This window comes from Pongo abelii, chromosome 6 (assembly GCF_028885655.2).
Source record: "Pongo abelii isolate AG06213 chromosome 6, NHGRI_mPonAbe1-v2.0_pri, whole genome shotgun sequence".
Taxonomy (NCBI): Eukaryota; Metazoa; Chordata; class Mammalia; order Primates; family Hominidae; genus Pongo; species Pongo abelii.
The window spans coordinates 68,614,278-68,633,033 of record NC_071991.2 but is presented as its reverse complement, the minus strand read 5'-3'; the positions used below and the strand labels follow the sequence as shown (position 1 = coordinate 68,633,033).

Here is an 18,756-nt window from a genome sequence, read left to right as displayed (position 1 = left end):
TACCTCATTCTTCCTGGATGTAGGAGAAGAACTTGAGACCTGCTGAATGGCAGAGCTAAAAGAGCTGTAACACAAACAGGGCTGAAAACACGCCCCTTGCCTGCCACACTGTGGGTGACAAGAAGGAGAGAAGAGAGAAGGAGAGAAGAGAGAAGGAGAGAAGAGCTGAGGCCCTTTGGGGAACCCAGACCTAGGAGCTCCGCAAGCCAGGGCTGTGACACCCTCTTTAGGGTTCTGCAGTTCCTGGCATCTTCAAGCTTCTGGGCACCACACCGCATTCCCCAGTGTCAGTCATGGAAGCTGCTTATGATACACCTGGCCCAGCCACAGCCTCACAGGAAGCTCGTGCCCATGCCAACCCCTGGAGCCGCCTGTCCTGCCACAGCCGGCTGGACCCCTCACTTGTTCACACACCCCTCAGTGCTCTGTGCCTGGCTCACCCTTGACAGGCATGGGATCCAAGCTGGTAGCAGGAGCTGAGCACAGCCTTCCAGGCTGAGTGGGCAGAACCAGCCCAGCAGGCCAGAGCAAAACTCAGGCAAAGGTGCCACTGGCCACAGAGGTTTCCGACTGGTGAAGCAATATCCCCAAGATCCTGCAACACAATCTCCAAGCTTCATTTTTTTCACATAGCACTTATCAACTTAGGTCATAATATATAATTTACTCATTGTATGTATTATTTATTTAATCTTTCCCTACTACAATAAGAGCAGAAATTTTTGTCTATTTTCTTCATGGCTGTTCCCCCAGAACTTAGCACGGAGTCTGGCACATAGTAGATGCTCAGCAAATGTTTGCTGAGTGGAAGAATGAGTAAATAAAAACTCTAATATTTTCTCATAAATACAATATTTTCATTTTTTCGGTGAATCCAAATGGCATGTAATTAGTCACCAGTTATAAATTTGAGGAGGGCAAGTTGATAATATTTTGTTTAGTATTTTACTTTTTGTTCATTTGAAAATGTCAGTTTCTGTTTATTGGACATCATGGCTAAGGATATTTCTTTGCATGAGTACTAGTTAAGGTAACAGAAGTTCACATGACAGAAGCATGCTTTGGCCGATTTAAGCAGAAAAATAATTTGTCAAAAAGATATTGGATAGATATTATGGAGATTGAGAATCAAGTTCAGAAAGTTCTCAAAATCAAAGGGATCCATGGTCAAAACCATGTCACAGAACTACTTTCCACAAACACTGTTTGCAGGAAAACAATCAACAATAGAAGCAGTGGCTTGTACTGTTGGTGTCACCAGCACCAGCCACTGGACACATCCACTGTCACCACTGCGACCATTTCCACTGCTGTGGAAAGCAATATTTTTTCTCTCCATCTCTACCATCACCAGAATTAACTTTCAACTGTCTCTGCTTCTTTGCATGAATAGCTCTTGATTAGAAGCTCAGATTGGGTGCATCAAGGTCATGAATCCGTGCCTTCTCTGCCAGAAGTCTGGAAAAGCAAATATCTTGTTTGATGGGGTGTAGTTTCTGATTGCCACCAAGACTCATTAGACAAGAAATTCCTTGAATTGTGGGGAAGAGTTTTAGATGCTACACAGCCAAAAAGTTATAACTGTGTCCCATATTTTATTAATGTTTAGAAAGATAAAAATAAAAGGAAAAGTACTAATATCTGCATTAATGATTCCTGTTAGAGTACCAGAAAAGGATAGTTATTAAAATAACAGATGTTTTCAGGTGAGGTGGCTCATGCCTGTCATCCCCGCACTTTGGGAGGCCATGATTAGAGGGTTGCTTGAGTCCAGGAGTTTAAGACCTGTCTGAGAAACATAGTCAGACCACATCTCTATGAAAATTTTTAAAATTAGTCACGTATGGTGGTGTGTGCCTGTAGTCCCAGCTACTTGGGACGCCGAGGTGGGAGGATGCTTGAGCCCAGGAGGGTGAGGCTGCAGTGACTGTGATTGCACCACTGCACTCCAACCTGGGCAACAGAGTGACACCCTATCTCAAAAAAATAAAATAAAAACCGGTGTAGAACTGAGAACTGAAGTATAGCAATGGTTCTATCACTAACCAGCTAATAACATACAGCAAATCACATATCTCTAAATTGATGTTCTTCTTAGACAATATGGGGTATTTATTCTTTCTGACTGCTGCCAGGGTTGTCATGAAAAATAAATGCGATGACAAGTGTAAAGTACTAATCAGAGAAACTTGCACACGGTAGTCACAGAATAAACAGTAAGACCCAACTTCCTTACTCCTTTTCTTTATGTTGTTCTTAGCATAGCTATATAAACATATAATTTGAATTGAAAGAATTGGCTAATTCTCTAAGTTAGCAAGGGTTGCGCACATCTGCTCTCACTTGTCATTTCCCAGTTGCAACAACTTTCAATTCTTTTAAGTGATCTTTTGTTACTTATCAGCTTTTCTCTAAGTCACTTGCTGGTATTGCTGCTACTTCTTGATTTTTCTCTTCTAGAAAACAGCTATTGAATTTTCACTAAGGAAATGAGCATTTAATTCTTTCTCTTTCCTGCCCTCACTTGTACCACACACATGCGTACTTTCTTTTCCCCATTCTCCTGATGTGGTTGTATTGTAATTTTGGTTAAATCAATATTCACTGGTATATTGTTATGACAAAGTATGCTATTCAGAGCTAAGCCATGTATTCAGCTTAATGTTGTCCTTGATTATACTTCCTTCAATTCCCCGGAGTTTATATTTGTTTGGCTTTTTTGTTAGCTTTTTGTTAGGAACTGAATTGTGTCTCCCTCAAATTCATATGTTCAAGCCCTAATTCCCAGTCCCTCAGAATGTGGCTGTATGTGGGAACAGGACATTTAAAGACGTGATTAAGCTAAAATGGGTCATTAGGGTGGGACCTAATGCAATATGACTAAAATTCTTATAACAAAAGGAGACTAGGACAGAGACAGCCAGAGACTAGACATATGCACATAGACAGAGATCACATGAAGACACCAGAACCAAATGGCCACCTACGAGCCAATAATAATAAACTTTATGAAGCCATTCTTTATATTGATGACACTATTCGGGTTTAATGGACATAGTCCCTGTGATGTTATGAAATATATGTTTAGTCCCAGTCCTCATTTCCTGGCATACAACTCCCCAAATCCTTGGAATCTTCAAAGTGATAAGCATCTTTTAGTATGCTAAAGAATTGACTGATGGTTGGCAGCTCCCAGGCAGCTTCAGGATGGGGGCTGGTCATCAAAAACACTAAGGCAAAATTAGAAGGTTGGGACTTCTGCTTCCCGGAAGCCCTACTTCCGGGAAGGGAGAGGGCCTGAAGGTTAAATTGATCACCAATGGCAAATGATTTAATCAATTATGCCTATGCAATAAAGCTTTCATACAAATCCTAAAAGACTGGGTTCAGAGAGTTTCCAGATAGCTGAACACATGGAAGTTCCTGGAGAGTGGTACCCGGGGGGAGGGCATAGAAGCTCTGCATCCCTTCCCCCATACCTTGCCGTATGCAGCTCTTCATCTGCATCCTTTGTAATATCCTTTATTTAAAAAAAAAAAAAAAGTAAATGGAAGTGTTTCACTGAGGTCTGTGAGCCACTCCAGCAAATTTCAAGTCCAAGGAGGGGGTAATGGGGATCCCAATTTACAGCCAGTTGGTCAGAAGCACAGGTAAAACAACCTGGGGCTTGCAATTGGCATCAGAAGTGGGGTGGGGGGGCAGTCTTGTGGGACTGAGCCCCGGACCTGTGAGATCTGATGCGATCTCCAGGGAGATGGTACAGAAATTCAACTGGAGGACACACAGTTGGTGTCTGATGCATAATTAATTGCTTGCATGGTATGCAGGGGAAAAGCCCCACACATTTGGTCAAAAAAGTCTTCTGTGTTGTGTGTGAGAGCAGAGGAGAAAATCTGTTTTTTCAACTCAGTCCCCAAAGCTGATTTCATAAGCTAATAATAATGAGTTGTTATGAAGCATAATTTGAGGAACATTCAAAAGTTTTCTGAGATCACACATATCTATTCGGGGATGTTAAAATCAACAATTACAGCATCATTGATTATAATCTTCTAATTTAAAAGAAATACCCTGAGATGGCTAATATATTAATCTTTAGGGAGAATATAATAGTTTACCTCTGGAAGACGCAGAAATGGGACTCCAGAGCACATGAAAGGAAATGAAGTGTGCAGGCAAAGAGGACATTGGGATGGTCAAGGTTAAGAAGATGCCAGGAGGAGAAAACGGAATGCTGAAAGGAAGAGTGGAAGAAGTGAAGAACAAGTGCAGTTACTTGTGTGTGATGTTGCTTAGCGCTGGTGTTGGATCTTCTTTTTAGTTTGGATTGATTGGTAACCATATGAATCTATCTAGGTTCTGCTGAAAAGTTCTTTAAAAAACATAAGAACACCACCTAAGAGGTGGGGAAAAGATAGGACAGTGCCTGGAACTCAAAACTAGCTTGAGAGATGGCAGCTCGGTTAGAGCAACTGTTGAGAAGAACCCAGAAAACTTGAGAGGTCAAGTTAGATCAGGTAGGTAGAACAAGGCAGGCCAGGGCTCAAACGAAGTCTGAGAATGAGCTGGGCTGGACAGTTCAGCTTCCTGTCCTGAACGTTAGTAAAGTGCAGTGGTTTCCAGCAGGTACTTGAGCCTGGGTCAAAGCCTACCCAGTTCTACCATGTAGTAGCTGTATAATCGTGGGTAAATTACTTAACCTCTCTGTGCCTCAGTTTCATCATCTTAAAATAAGATAATAATATGCTCCTTCCTAATGAGTTTATAGTAAAGATTAGTAAGGCTACATTCTGTTTATTTTTACAATTTGGAAGTTTTCAGAGATTATTACATTTCTTCTTTCCATTTCTGGTCAAAATTTTTGGATGCATTTTAGACACCTTTTGGGGCTATTGTTGAAATACTAGGAATAAATTGATGCATCGAATATTTTCCAGTGCTCAATCTAATAAACTAATATACTTCAAGATATTTTCAAATTAGTAAGTTTGGATGGTTTAGATAGAAGTCTCCCCAAATTAAAGAGCTCAGTTATGATGTAATATATGCCAATCTTTGGTTTGGGAGTCAGATAGACTTGGGTTTGAATGTTCACTCTGCTACTACTTATGATGTCTGGATCTTGAGAAAGTTGTTTAACTTCTCTGAGCCTTGGTTTTCTCCTAGGTAAACTGGGGATATGGGGGTCAAATAAATAACACTGGGCTTTTGTTAGGATTATATTGTACAGTGTCTGTGAAAACATCTAGCTTAATGCCCAGCTCATAATAAGCACTTAATAAATATATTTTCTTCTCTTGTATCTAAATCAGCATTTCTCAACTGGGGGCGTTTTTGCCTCCCAGGGGGCATTTCACAATGTCTAGAGACATTTCTGATTGGGACGTGTATGCTACTAGCATCTACTGAGTAAGAAGCCAGGGATGCTAATGTACAACCCCCAGGGCAGCCCCTGCCCCATCAACTCCAACGAAGAATTATTTGGTCCAATATATGTGATTGTTGTAGAGATTAAGAAACCCTGAATTCTTCCTTAATTTTAAATTCATGGTGGTATACATTTGTACCTAGTAATACCCTAGTGATTACCTGTATGTATTTTACATTAAATATAAAAGCTCCCAGCTCCATAAAATTAATAATAATGGTTAAATAATAGTCATCTATTGAACACTTGCTATGCTCCAAGCCTAAGCTAAGACATATGATTTATGAAATGCCACACTAAATATAAATCCTACAGTAATCCTGAGAATCAGTAATATAGATTTCTCTAAATGGATAATAATAATAACATTTTATGGCCAGGCAAGGTGGCTCACACCTGTAATCCCAGCACTTCGGGAGGCCGAAGCGGGCAGATTATCTGAGGTCAGGAGTTCGAGACCAGCCTGGCCAACATGGGGAAACCCCCATCTCTACTAAAAATACAAAAAGTAGCTGGGTGCGGTGGCACACGCCTATAATCCCAGCTACTCGGGAGGCTGAGGCAGGAGAATCGCTTGAACTCTGGAGGTGGAATTTGCAGTGAGCAGAGATTGCACCATTGCACTCCAGCCTGGGTGACAGAGTGAGACTCCATCTCAAAATAAATAAATAAATAAATAACATTTTATTTTAATAATAGCTGAGTATCAGGACAATAGCATGTCTTATAATGTTCCTGACTTTAATAACTTGCTATCTTGCAATGTCTATTGAATTCTACCTTGAAATACTACCTCAATTTCCTCCACTTCTTTCTTCTTCTGCAACCTTTACTCTACTTTGGGCCACCACAAATTCTTCTGAATTAGGGAAACGCCCTCCTTATTCATCTCCTGCCATTGTACTTAATATCCCCTGTAAATCGGCCATTTTCTTTCTAAAATCTAATTGGGCAATAACATTCTTCTAAACAAGATCTTCTAATAGCTCCCCAAGGTCCTCATGATTTGGCTTTGACTCCACTCTATCTCCCTTCACTCCCCCTAACCTTCACAAACACCGCAATCCTATAATCCCTATGATCATGGTCCAAGGATGTTAATGCTCGTGGGAAAACCATGATTCTATAATCAAGGTCAAACTGTCGGGTTTATTAGTGTTCTTCTTGTTTTAATGAGCAATGCAAGAGAAATTAAAGTCTCAGCTAATTAGTAATGTTCTATTAATGTGTGGTTGGCAGGTAACTGGAAGAAGAGAGAGGAAAAAGTCATGATTTCCACTGGCGTTCTTTTCCTATGCTGATGTCAAGTGTGGCTATTATTAAAGCAGGGAGTGGTGAGAGGAAGAACAGAAGGCAGCGAATTGCTGCCAGGAGGCCAGTGGGAAAAGTTAGAAAGTGATAAGGAGCCAACAGGGACACTCACCTTCTGGCTTTGAACGGTTTCTCCTACCTTGGGGAAACACGGCTTCTCTCATGACATAACAAAACATTTGGTGAAACTACTAGTCGTCCTCCAGGAGGAGTGCTGGCATAATTTGGTGGAGATGAGTCTGTGAACGATCAGATGAACAGCACATGATGTGCCTTTTATAGCTTCATAATTTGTGAATGTTGCCAATATAAAAACAAAGTAAAGAAAATTCATCAAAGAAGTTAGTTTTCAAACTTTGAGTACAAATCTAAAAAGGCTTTTCTGAGATTTGAGAGGGGCATGAATAAAATGTCCAATAAATCCTCACTAAGTCAGATGGGTTGGGATCCTTTTTCTGAATCTGTTCATCAATGAGCAAAATATTTTTATTTAACTAATAATAATAGTTCCTGGCCAGACGTGGTGGCTCACGCCTATAATCCCAGCACTTCGGGAGGCCGAGGCGGGTGGATCAGTTGAGGTCAGGAGTTCAAGACCAGCCTGGCCAACATAGTGAAACTCCATCTCTACTAAAAATAAAAAATTAGCTGGGTATGGCGGCATGTGCCTGTAGTCCCAGCTACTTGGGAGGCTGAGGTGGGAGAATCACTTGAACCTAGAACCCAGGAGGCAGAGGTTGCAGTGAGCTGACATCGTGCCACTGTACTCCAGCCTGGGTGACAGAGACCCCATCTCAAAAAAAAAAAAATTAATAGTTCCTATGATAAGCTTTAGAAAACACACAAAAAAGAACTTACAATCAGGAACATATATTCTTGTATACATAAAGTACTAAACACTTGATCAATAACTCTTTCATGAGAATCTTTTCTCTGCTAGATCCTGTGTTAAATAGTAAAGGTATCATTCTTACATTTAACTTACCTGCAGTTGTTAGAACATAACTGCGCCTCCTCTACGGCTCTACCATGTCTCATCTTCACAATGCAAATACATCTTTTAAATTTGATGGATGTTATAGAGTCAATATTAAAAAAAAACAATAGGCGTTCTCCTTACAGGGTACCAGAATAATTTCTGACATACAGTTTGGCATTGAATACCCCATATTATGTATACAGTATCTAATGGTTCATTTGAGGAATTTCGAGAGAATACTTTTTATTATTTCCATTCATATGGAATTTTGATTCTAACCTTAAAAGTAAGATGCGACTTCTTCGCTATATTGTTAGGAGAGTAGGGAGGTAGAAAGGATAAGGTGCTGACGAAACATGGTTCCTTTCCTTAAGGAACACACAAAACTCAAGTGTTCAAGTGATTAACTGTACAAGTCAAAGTAAGCATTTGGGATGGTCAAGAAAATGGAGGTTCATGAGCATAGGAGTTGTCAGGAAAGGCTTTGTGAAAAAGATGAACTCTGAATGATGAACAGGATTATACTGTGCCTTGCCCTCTAATTGCAGATGGTGGCTGGTTGAGCTGTTAGCACTGGGCCTGATCTGGCAGAGCTGCCTCCTGTGTGTATTCAGATTGCAGAGCCCATGGCTAAACTGAGATCTGTTTATTAGAAGGGCAGAGGACTAGAGAAGAGGAGATGGTTATAGATGAGGCCATAAAGAAAGAGTCCAGGATTAGACCATCACTCAGGAAATCTGACTCAAAATGCTGAAGCAGGTAGAAGTTTAGAGAAACAAAAAGTGGGTCAATAGGGCAAAAAGACAGTAAGTAGTAAGATACAAGGAGTTCAGCCCTTGGTTTCAACAGATTTCTGCAAGTGAAAACGTACTGCGGCAGGCCACTCATGCACAGGTTAGTATGCCTTGCTGGCCTACGGCTAATCCTTAAAAATAATTTCGAGTGTACCAAGAAGAAAAGACATACAGGCAAAGGGAAATCATGACTCTTACAGATGCAGAAATGGCCTCAGCATAATCTAAGGGGAGAGCCCTTGGCACATGATAATATTAGGTGGTGGATATGTGGTGCCGGATCCAGTGAGACTATATGGAGCAGAAGTGGAAGAAATATTGTCAGCGCAAAAGGGCTAGGCCAGGTTACAGAGGTTTGGAAAGCCTAGCAAGCAAGTTTGGTTGAGATGTGGTAAGAGAGGTTTAAGTTAGATAAAAATATTCTTTTCATCATATTCTCCTCAAATGTAACTTACAGCCAGACCAAAAGGTCACAAATAATAATAGCAAAGGTCAAACTTTTGTTATCTTATTATAATTAAATATATATTGTTTATGTATATCAGGTTATTTATATTTATGTAATATATACAGTTATTATAGAAAGTATATTGTTCTCTAACTTTCATTTTTAGCTCCATGGAATAACATTTCTAACTAGAAACTATTGTCTGACAGAACTATATCTAAACAACAACGCAATATTTGAGATAGAAGGTACGTCTTAAATTCTCTGTTGATTTAATAGATTTTCAATTAAGTAATAACTTTCAACTATGGTAATTGCTAATGACATACAAAAATCTGTTTTAACATTTCTGTTGAAAATATATTAAGAAATGTATTTTTAAATGTTTTAATGTACATTTTATATTAAGAAATGTGCTATTAGATTACTTTTCTAATTTAATATTGCCATGTCTTATTCAAAATGTAAAATAATTTTTAACAGGTATTTTAGACATAAACTAGACATGTGGAAGCAAATTTTAACAATAGTTGGGAGCATTGATAAATACAAAAACTTTATAAATAGTCTAAAAATTTTTTATTGGCTATATGTTCTACCAGCCAAATTCCTGCTTCGACTCTGAATTAATTTTATATCTAAAACATTCTCAAAACTGATCATTTCAAGCCAGTTATAAAAGCATGTGGCATACCATGGTCATGAAATACAAAGAGGTACCGTACAAAACACTTTTCTTCAATATCATATATCATAGAATCAAAATGTCATAAATTTTCAGGCCCATCATGATTTCATGCACCACTAAGAAAACATCTTGCCAATGAAGCTATGACATGGCTATCAAAAGACACATCCCACTTTCATTTATGTTAAAAATGTGGGAAAATATACAATTTACAATCTATGAAAATGATATGAATATTTGGCTTCCAGTTATGTACAGAAAAATACTTAGCTGTGCAATTTGGAGGAGATGAGTAATTTTTCCCTTGACTAGCATTATAAATCTAAGTAACATTGACAAGGAAAAAAAAAAAACCCCAAAACCAAAACCAAACAAAAAGAAGAAAGAAAATAACCCCTCCAAAATCAATCAAACAAACAAAATCATTGCTACATTTTAAAAAGTAAAACAGTCTGGTCGCAGTGGCTCATGCCTGTAATCCCAGCACTTTGGGAGGCCTAGGCGGGCAGATCACCTGAGGTCAGGAGTTCGAGACCAGCTTGGCCAACATGGTGAAACCCCATCTCTACTAAAAATACAAAAATGAGCTGGGCATGGTGGTGGACGCCTGTAATCTCAGTTACTTGGGTGGCTGAGGCAGGAGAATCCCTTGAACCCAGGAGGTGGAGGTTGCAGTGACCCGAGATTGTGCCATTGCACTCCAGCCTGGGCAACAAGAGTGAAACTCCATCTCAAAAAATAAAAATAAAAAAAAAAGAAAACAATAACAGTGGAAAGAAATTTACTCTTTATTCCCACATCACAATTGTATGAATTATGCCTTATTATATTCTTAATAATAATTTATAATATATTATTAATAGTTATTCCTTCTTTAACCAGCTATCATATGTTTTCCTTTTTAGTTAGCATGTTAATTAGCATTAAAAATGTTTATTTTTATTTGCAATAAAAAAATAAATTGAAAACATGTTTAAAGTCTTGTAAAAATATTCTGTTTTCTTTAGGCCTGCATTATTTGCCTTCATTGCATATACTCCTGCTACACCACAATGAGTTAACCAACATTGATGCAACAGTGAAGGAATTAAAGGGAATGCTAAATCTGAAGATCCTAAGTAACAATTTGCAATTTTATATGGCCATACATTAAAATAGTATTAACATAAGACATTTTTCCATTTATTGAGTTTAAAATTAGAGGAGCAATGTTTACAATTAAGATATTTAGGCCGGGCACTGTGACTCACACCTGTAATCTCAGTGCTTGGGCAGGCTGAGGCGGGCGGATCACTTGAGCCCAGGAGTTCAACATCAGCCTGAGCAACATGGCGAAACCCTGCCTCTACCAAAAATACAAAAATTAGCCAGGCGTGGTGGCGCATGCCTGTAATCCCAGCTACTTGAGAGGCTGAGGTGGGAGGATCACTTGAACCCAGGAGGCAGAGGTTGCAGTGAGCCAAGATAGTGCCCCTGGACTCTAGCCTGGGCAACAGAGCAAGACCCTGTCTCAAAAAAAAAAAATTAGATATTCCTGAAAATAAGACTAGATCTTATTGTCTTTTAAGACATGCTTTTGAAAAAACAACAGATAGAAAAATTTTTGTTTGTGAAATGCTATCTATCACATGTCTAATGAAAATGACAAAAGTAGCAAGAGGATTTACATATTTAAATTTGTTTTTGGTTTTATCTCAAAAGTAAGTTTTAACACATATGATTCTATTTATGTAAGTGTGCAAGTAGGCACATCTATAGGGACAGCAACACCGAGAGGTAACTGTTTTTAAATAGATGAGTGTTGCCAATGGCCAAGGAATTGGGAGTTGTGACAGCTAGAGAGTAAAGGGTGTGGGGTTATTTTGGGGGTGATAAAATGTACTAAAATTGACTGTGGTGGTAAGTTGCATAACTTTGTGAATATACCACAAACACATGAATCATATGTTTAAACTGGGTGAACAGTGTGGTACATGAAGTATATTAATAAAGCTGATACCAAAAAAAAAAAAACTAAACTAAAAGACTTTAAGCTTTCAACTGGATGACCAGCAAACTTTATTCATATATATTGAATCACACCCTGTAAGGAACTAACCTATTGGAAAGAAGTGTGAGATGAGTCAAAAATAAATAAATAATACGCCACTCCTACTCTCAATAAACTTATGGTCTTGAAGGGTAAATAAACATGTATACAACCACAATACAAGATAAAGGATTCTGGGTGTACTAAGGTAAAAGACCTGCAGATCAATGAGTAGGTTTTCAGACTTTAGAGTTTAGAGACCTCTTTATAATAATGTAATGCAATAGATATATTTTTTAATTCCTTTTCTATTCATTTCTCAGAATTGCCTGAGACAGTGTTTTAAACAGTTGTAAACTAGTATTGATGGTGAAGGTTCTAATCAGATAAACGTAGAGAGAGTTACTAAGGTTTCCATATATTTTCAGTGTTATCAGTTATATCTACTGTACTGAGGGAAAATGATTCATTTGTTATAGTTAGATTCTTTAAACCCAAGTATTAAAATCACAAAATTACACCAAGTTCATGGCAATTTTATGCTTATTTTGGAGACGTGAGAAGGCTGCCTGCTGTCAGGAGGTTTTCTACAGCTTTTGGATCTTCTGTGAAAGAATTGGCCTGCATATTTGAGTCACCTGGCCCCTGTCTGCTAGAAAAATGCTGCTATAATTAAAAGACTAGTTATGCTAGACCTAGAACACTTACCTTTGTTTTTCTATAAAATGGGCTGATAGCTGCCTCTCAGGGTTGCTTCAAACACTAAGATAACACTTTTTTTTTTTTTTAAGAAAACGTTTCTCACCATTAATGTTATTTTGAAGCAACAACAAAAATTGAAATTCTAAAAAAAGAAAAAAATTGTTTTATTGTGCATTATGTAAATCAGATAATGAAATAAATTGCATCCAGTCTCGAAATTCTGCTAATAGACTCAATAAAACAACTGATATTTTAAATAATAATCATATACTAATGTGTTTGAATGTATTTCCTGTTGAAAAAAATGATTTATTATAGTCGCATTTAAATCTTTACAGCATCCTATGATGTGATTAGAATTATTCCCTTTAATCATGGAAATGAAAAGCTCAGAGATTTAACCAAACTCCTAAGGAATGTTGAAACATAAACTCATGCCTTGTTTTACTTGTCATTTACTTATTCATTCATTCAATAAATATTTATAACTTATTCATTCATTCATTTAATAAATGTTTATCACACATTCACTACATGACACTATTCTAGATAATAGGACTCAAATTTGAACAAGAAAGACCCAGTCTATACCTATATAGGGCTTACAAATTTGTAACACTCAGCCTAAATATTTCTTAGAGTCGAAGGGGTTTGATGAAAAATGATTTAATTTGCTACTTTAAAAACTCTATAATTTAAGGAAACTTGTTATAAAACAACATTTGGAGAGTGGTAAACAAGCTTACTCCCATAGTAATAAACAGAGGTATGCCCATAGTAATAAACAAGGTTATACCCTAAACAAAGGTGCCCAGCCCAGGACTGAATGGATCCTGAAATCCAGCCCATGCTCTACTTGTCAAGGGTGTATGTGAACGTAGAATTGTGCCAGGCATGAGGAGTGGGAGTTTTCTAGTTTTTAAATACCAGCCTCGTAGTATAATGTCCATATCATTACCAGTCACAATAGTTCACGACCACTACTTAAAATCACAGTGACATATTTCAAGTTATATAACTATAATTTTCCAGTTGAGAATCTTGTTGTGGGGTCATTTGTTTGAAATGGAGAAAATACTATGTCCAATTACAAAAAACAAAAAGCATTTTCTAAAAATTCACATTTTGAACTCATGTCCCATTTTGGTTAAAGATACTGTATGAAAAATTGTATTGATTAGACAACTAACGTTATTTGTGCAGTCATGTCCTCAAATTAAATTTCTATGAGCCTCATTTGCAATCACAGATTAGCTTTAGCTGATAAACTAAAATGAGAACTCTATGTATTTTCAAATGTGGTCATTTTTGTCTTTTTAAGTTGTAAATCCATATAAAATTATAAAGTGTTGTTACTATTCCACTTAAATTACAAGTTCTTCAGAGGGTGAGAAAATAGCCTGAAGGGCAAAACACTAATCCATTCTCAGCATTGCACCCTCCATTGGCATTTATGAGGAGAATTGCCAAGGATTGCCTAGGAGACGCATGGCTGAGAGCTTCAGGGAGGCCTAAACCAGCTGCAGAGTGTGAGGTCCTGAAACTGGAATTCCTGTCTTCCGGCAGAGTCAGGGGGCCCCACCTCTTCTCTCCAGGCAGTCTACCTTTCCACACCCTCTCTTTCCAGCTCAGTTTTCCTCTTCCCTGCCTTCCCTCCTCCAAACTCTTTCTAAATCAGAATCCACATGTGTCAAAGACCCACTTTGTGGCTGATGGCTTTCATTAACTCCTGCCCCTTTCCCCGTACTAAGGGAAAAAAAGCACCACCACCAAAAGCCACAGCAACAAAATGCTTAATCCACTCTCCTGTTCTAAACCTTCAGTTTTCTCATTTCTTTCTAATTTTCTGTTTTATTAAGCTCCACTGTTGGAAAGTATGCTTAAGACTCCTACATGCCATAATTGTTAAGACCTGCTTCCTACCGGAGCTTCCAGGAATCAGCATTGGGAACAGGGAACTCCTCCTTTCGAGAGAGAGTCTTCATGTTTCCACAGATACTGCTTTTAAACATTGTCTGCCTTTGTCTTTAGCAGAGGCCCCAATCCACTGCCGATGGCAAAAAGCCAGGGGTGCAGAGGGATGCTGGGATATGGGGAGGGACTAGGATCTCCAGGGTGCCTTCCTTTGAGCCTCTTTTCCTATAATGCCCTTCCAGGTGGGACCAACCCTCCCAAAAGACAAAACAATTCACCAAAGAAAAATAACCAACAGTGTTTTTCACCACTGTTTGTCCTGAAAAAGAGAATATTCTGATCCCTCCTCTCTCGATCCTCTGCTTTATGGAAGTTTGCCTTTTACAATCAGGGGTGATTTCCATATACAGTAAAAAGCACATGGTGTGTGGTGGCCACCAGAATTTTAGTTAAAACAAGATGGTGATTAACAATGGAGATGCTGACCTTACTAAGTAACCTTGACCCGGAGCCTCACAATCCTGGTATCTGATTATTGACAGCTGAACTTCCTTCCACAGGCTGTTCTCTATAGGCTTTTAACTTCTCCATGTCATTTTCTTTTTCCCATATATATTAAAATTGGGATGTTGGTCTCTTATTAATTACATCAACTTTCTTCGAAGGCAGCCTTAAAAACATTGGGGTTCATTTAAATAACGATTTTAAATTCTGCTTTAAAAGTTTACAAAAAAATAACTGGAGCCAATTATTTAGATCTTTTTTTTTCCTCTTCTGTCTTAATAACAAGTAGCTTCATACACGTGACTCATATAAGCCAAGCTTGTGAGGTAAGGTAGTAGAGATATTTTGATATATCATTGGGTAAATGTAAATTGCTTAGACTCAGAATCCCAAATTAAGATAAGCAAGACAGTGCTGGCGCCACTGAGGTGTACTCTGTAAGTAGCCTAGAGGGAAGGTAGATTAAATAGTATTAACCTATTGAAAGTGAAAGTGTAAGCAATTTCTCTTCATGGTTTCTAAAAGAATGTGCCCATACATCATAGAAGGCTTTCAGAACATTCAGAAACAGGAAACCGATTTCACATCTTAAACATTTAATTTATGTTGATTTTAGTAGCATCAATCCAAAACTCATAAATCCAAAATGTTAAATGTTTAATAGTATAGAAGGAAAAAAAAGAGTTAAAAATAAGATTGCTTCTTCTAAAATTTAAGAGCTAGGAAACAGTGAATAATAATGATGAAATGCCTGTCAAGTTATTTAATTCAATTTTTAAAGTTAATTTAAGCAGAGGCTGGGCTAACACCTCAGTTTTCTGATTTCATGTCATTCAGTTTTTACTTTAGGATGAGATGAATGGTCAACCACAAGTCCATAGAGTTTTTAGTATCAATATGTTGTTAATAAGTAATGTAACAGTAGTAAGTCCAAGTTTGGTGTTTTATTTAGCTGAAGCTAGTTTTTAAATTTCCATATAGAAGTTACTTAACCAAGGATTAGCAGAAAAAGCCAAGAAATGAAATGAAATGGATAGTAATGTCCTCAGAGGGGAAAGAGAAGACGAAGGGCACACCTAGAGAAAACGTCATTGAAAGATGTTGGTACATTTTCCATTAACGTCATATGTAAAGATAGACTCTACTTCCAGATGCTATAATGTATAACAGGGTTATGAGGTGTCAGATGTGAGTCCCCAAGACAGTAACCACAAAGCAGACTTCTGTACTAAAGCATCTATGACTTTTTCTTCCTTCTGAGTTCTCATTAGAAACAATTGAGTTTTGCTTTTATAGCCTTGAAGAGGGTCCTTTTCTTTACTTTCTCTGGCTCGAACTACAATTCATGATCCCTATGGCTCTTTTAAAATCTGTCCTTATTAGTGGCTTAATATACATCTGTTCTATTCCCTGTCCTGCAGTTATAATTATTTGTTACCACTTTAAAATCCTTCTCTTTCAAGAATAAAATTCAGATCATTTTCTGTCATTTAAGAAATCTTGAAAAAAAAGTTTTATTTTTCTTCTCATTTTCTCCATTACATACATATTTCCTTTCTTTTAAATTTCTTTGTGGCTCCTGGCTCTACATTTTCCTGTATGCCTTTCCTCACTCCTATAACTTTTGTTTATTATGTACCAGGTGTCTTCCATTGCCTGCTTTATGTCCCTCTAAAGCTCGTGTTTTCCACCGGGAATAGCTATATATGTAATGCTTTTATTAGCCAGAAAAAGTTGTGTTTATACAACAAATATCAGAATGCTTTATTACTACAGAGAAAACATCCACATGATTGATTTTTTTTTTAGTTTTTATCTAGTTTGTTATCTTTTAAGCATGCACCCACCCCAATCTTCTTTATGTTACAAACTGCTCTTTATAAATATTAATCAGTTTTTTCAGAGTTTCTAATGCTTACTATTTTCATGTCTTTATCAAACTTGTATTTTATGAATAGTCTACAACAGGACTCTTAAATTTCACATGTACATTAAGTGAGCTTCATTTTGTTGAGTGTAGTTGTGCAGTAGCTGGAGCTCTTTCTACTACTGCCATCTAGTGGTTCTCCTTATTAGATGTATTTTCAGAAGAATTTCCTAGAAATTGCATGTAGGTAGGTGGAATCCGAATAACTAAAGATACCTGGCCAGGTGCGGTGGCTCGTGCCTATAATCCCAGCATTTTGGGAGGCCAAGGCGGGCGGATCACGAGGTCAGCAGTTCGAGACCAGCCTTGCCAACATGGCGAAACCCCATCTCTACAAAAAATACAAAAATTAGCCAAGCGTGGTGGCAGGCGCCTGTAATCCCAGCTACTCAGGAGGCTGAAGCAGGAGAATCGCTTGAACCTGGGAGGCAGAGGTTGCAGTGAGCCAAGATCATGCCATTGCACTCCAGCCTGGCAACAAGAACAAGACTCTGTCAAAAAAAAAAAAAAAAAGGCCCAACTGAAAATCATTAAAGCTTTATTTCGCATTGTATTGAAAAAATATGTTTATTATCATCTAGGATGAATAGGGAAAATATCTTTTTTTAAAAATAAAGCCCTCACAACTTCTAGTTGAGGATGTTTAAAAACATACCTATGTGCTGATTCCCAAGGGATATGATGTCAGAAGTGCCAGGGCTGCTTCTGCATCCACATGCCTCCTTCTTCCAACCACTGCATTAGGAAGTGCGGTTTATCACACATCCTAGCACCTGCACACCAGAATCTCAGAACTGCACGTGCCTGGCCAGAGGTAGACAAGATGCAAGGGCCACATCTGCTCAGCTCTGGTCCTGCTGAGATCTGAAGCTACTATTGACACATTCTGAACTATGAGCAATGGTGTGGAGGAAGTAAGTTCTATTAGAGCAGGGTGTTGTGTCTCTGCCTATCTTCATGCATGCACTCTTGTGAACTTGGGGACTGCAAGAAGATTACCAAGTGATATTTTAATAAAAAGTAGCCTCAAGACTCCAATAGAGCTGCTATCTAGTTCTTCATTTACTAAGTTATTTATGGACATGTTAAAAGTTTCCCTCATTTGTTGCAGACTTGGGTCAATGATATGATATGATCATAGCCCTTAGCACAGTTCCTAGTGGATATTTACCAAGTAAGCACTTGGTAAATATTTGTTGAATGAATGAATGAATTTAACAGATAGAAAAATTAACTGGTGCTCTAAGTAAAGGTTTAATGGGTCTATTGCTTGATATGAAGAAGAGCTTTACAAGTTCTTATGTTTTATATGAATCTCTTAATTTTTTTGTATTTTATAAGTGATAAGTGAAACTAATTTTGAAATCTGACATTTTTGTTTTGGATTCTTCATTTGCAGGTCTATACCAAAATCCTTTGTGCCAATATAACCTGTATCGTTTATATATCATCTACCACCTTCCAGGAGTGGAGCTGCTTGACCGAAATCGTAAGGACCCTTCCTTCTTGCAAAGAAATATTTGAGAAGTAGTCTTATAGCTCAGCGGTTTAAAAACGAAGACTACCTTTGAAAATATGTCTTTGTAAAAAATATATCTTTGAATAATTGTCTTTGTAAATGGAAGTTTTTCAATTATTTATTTTTGAAAGATTTGCTTTCTAAAATTTGCCCTAATTTAGAAATTCATGTCTCTTTACTACTTTATTAGAAAGGCCCTCTAACTTAGCTGAGGAAAGTATTCCTTCTGGTCCTGATTTTGATATTAACAGGTTGGATGCCAAATCGTTTACTTCCTGGCACCTTAGTTTCTTATCTCAAAAGTGAGGGAATTGGAATAAATCTCATAAGGCCTATTTAAGTTCTAAAAGTCGTGATTTTAAAATTCTGTAAATATATATATATTGAAACATACAATGAATGATGACTTCTTTATGAATACATCTTCAAGATAGCATGTCAGATTTCTATAAGCCACATGCACACATACACAATCAACCTCAGCATATTACACTTAATATTTTTTGAGGCCTA

General features: G+C 37.7%; 1 protein-coding gene across 1 annotated transcript in view; it reads left to right on the top strand.

Annotated features, from left to right (window-relative positions):
• LRRC72 (leucine rich repeat containing 72) overlaps window positions 1-18,756 on the top strand; it is a 53,658-nt gene that overhangs the window by 20,337 nt on the left and 14,565 nt on the right. Inside the window, 3 exon segments of the mRNA XM_003777090.4 lie at window positions 9,127-9,208; window positions 10,656-10,766; window positions 18,124-18,213. Of these exon segments, the coding sequence (XP_003777138.1) occupies window positions 9,127-9,208; window positions 10,656-10,766; window positions 18,124-18,213 (283 nt within the window).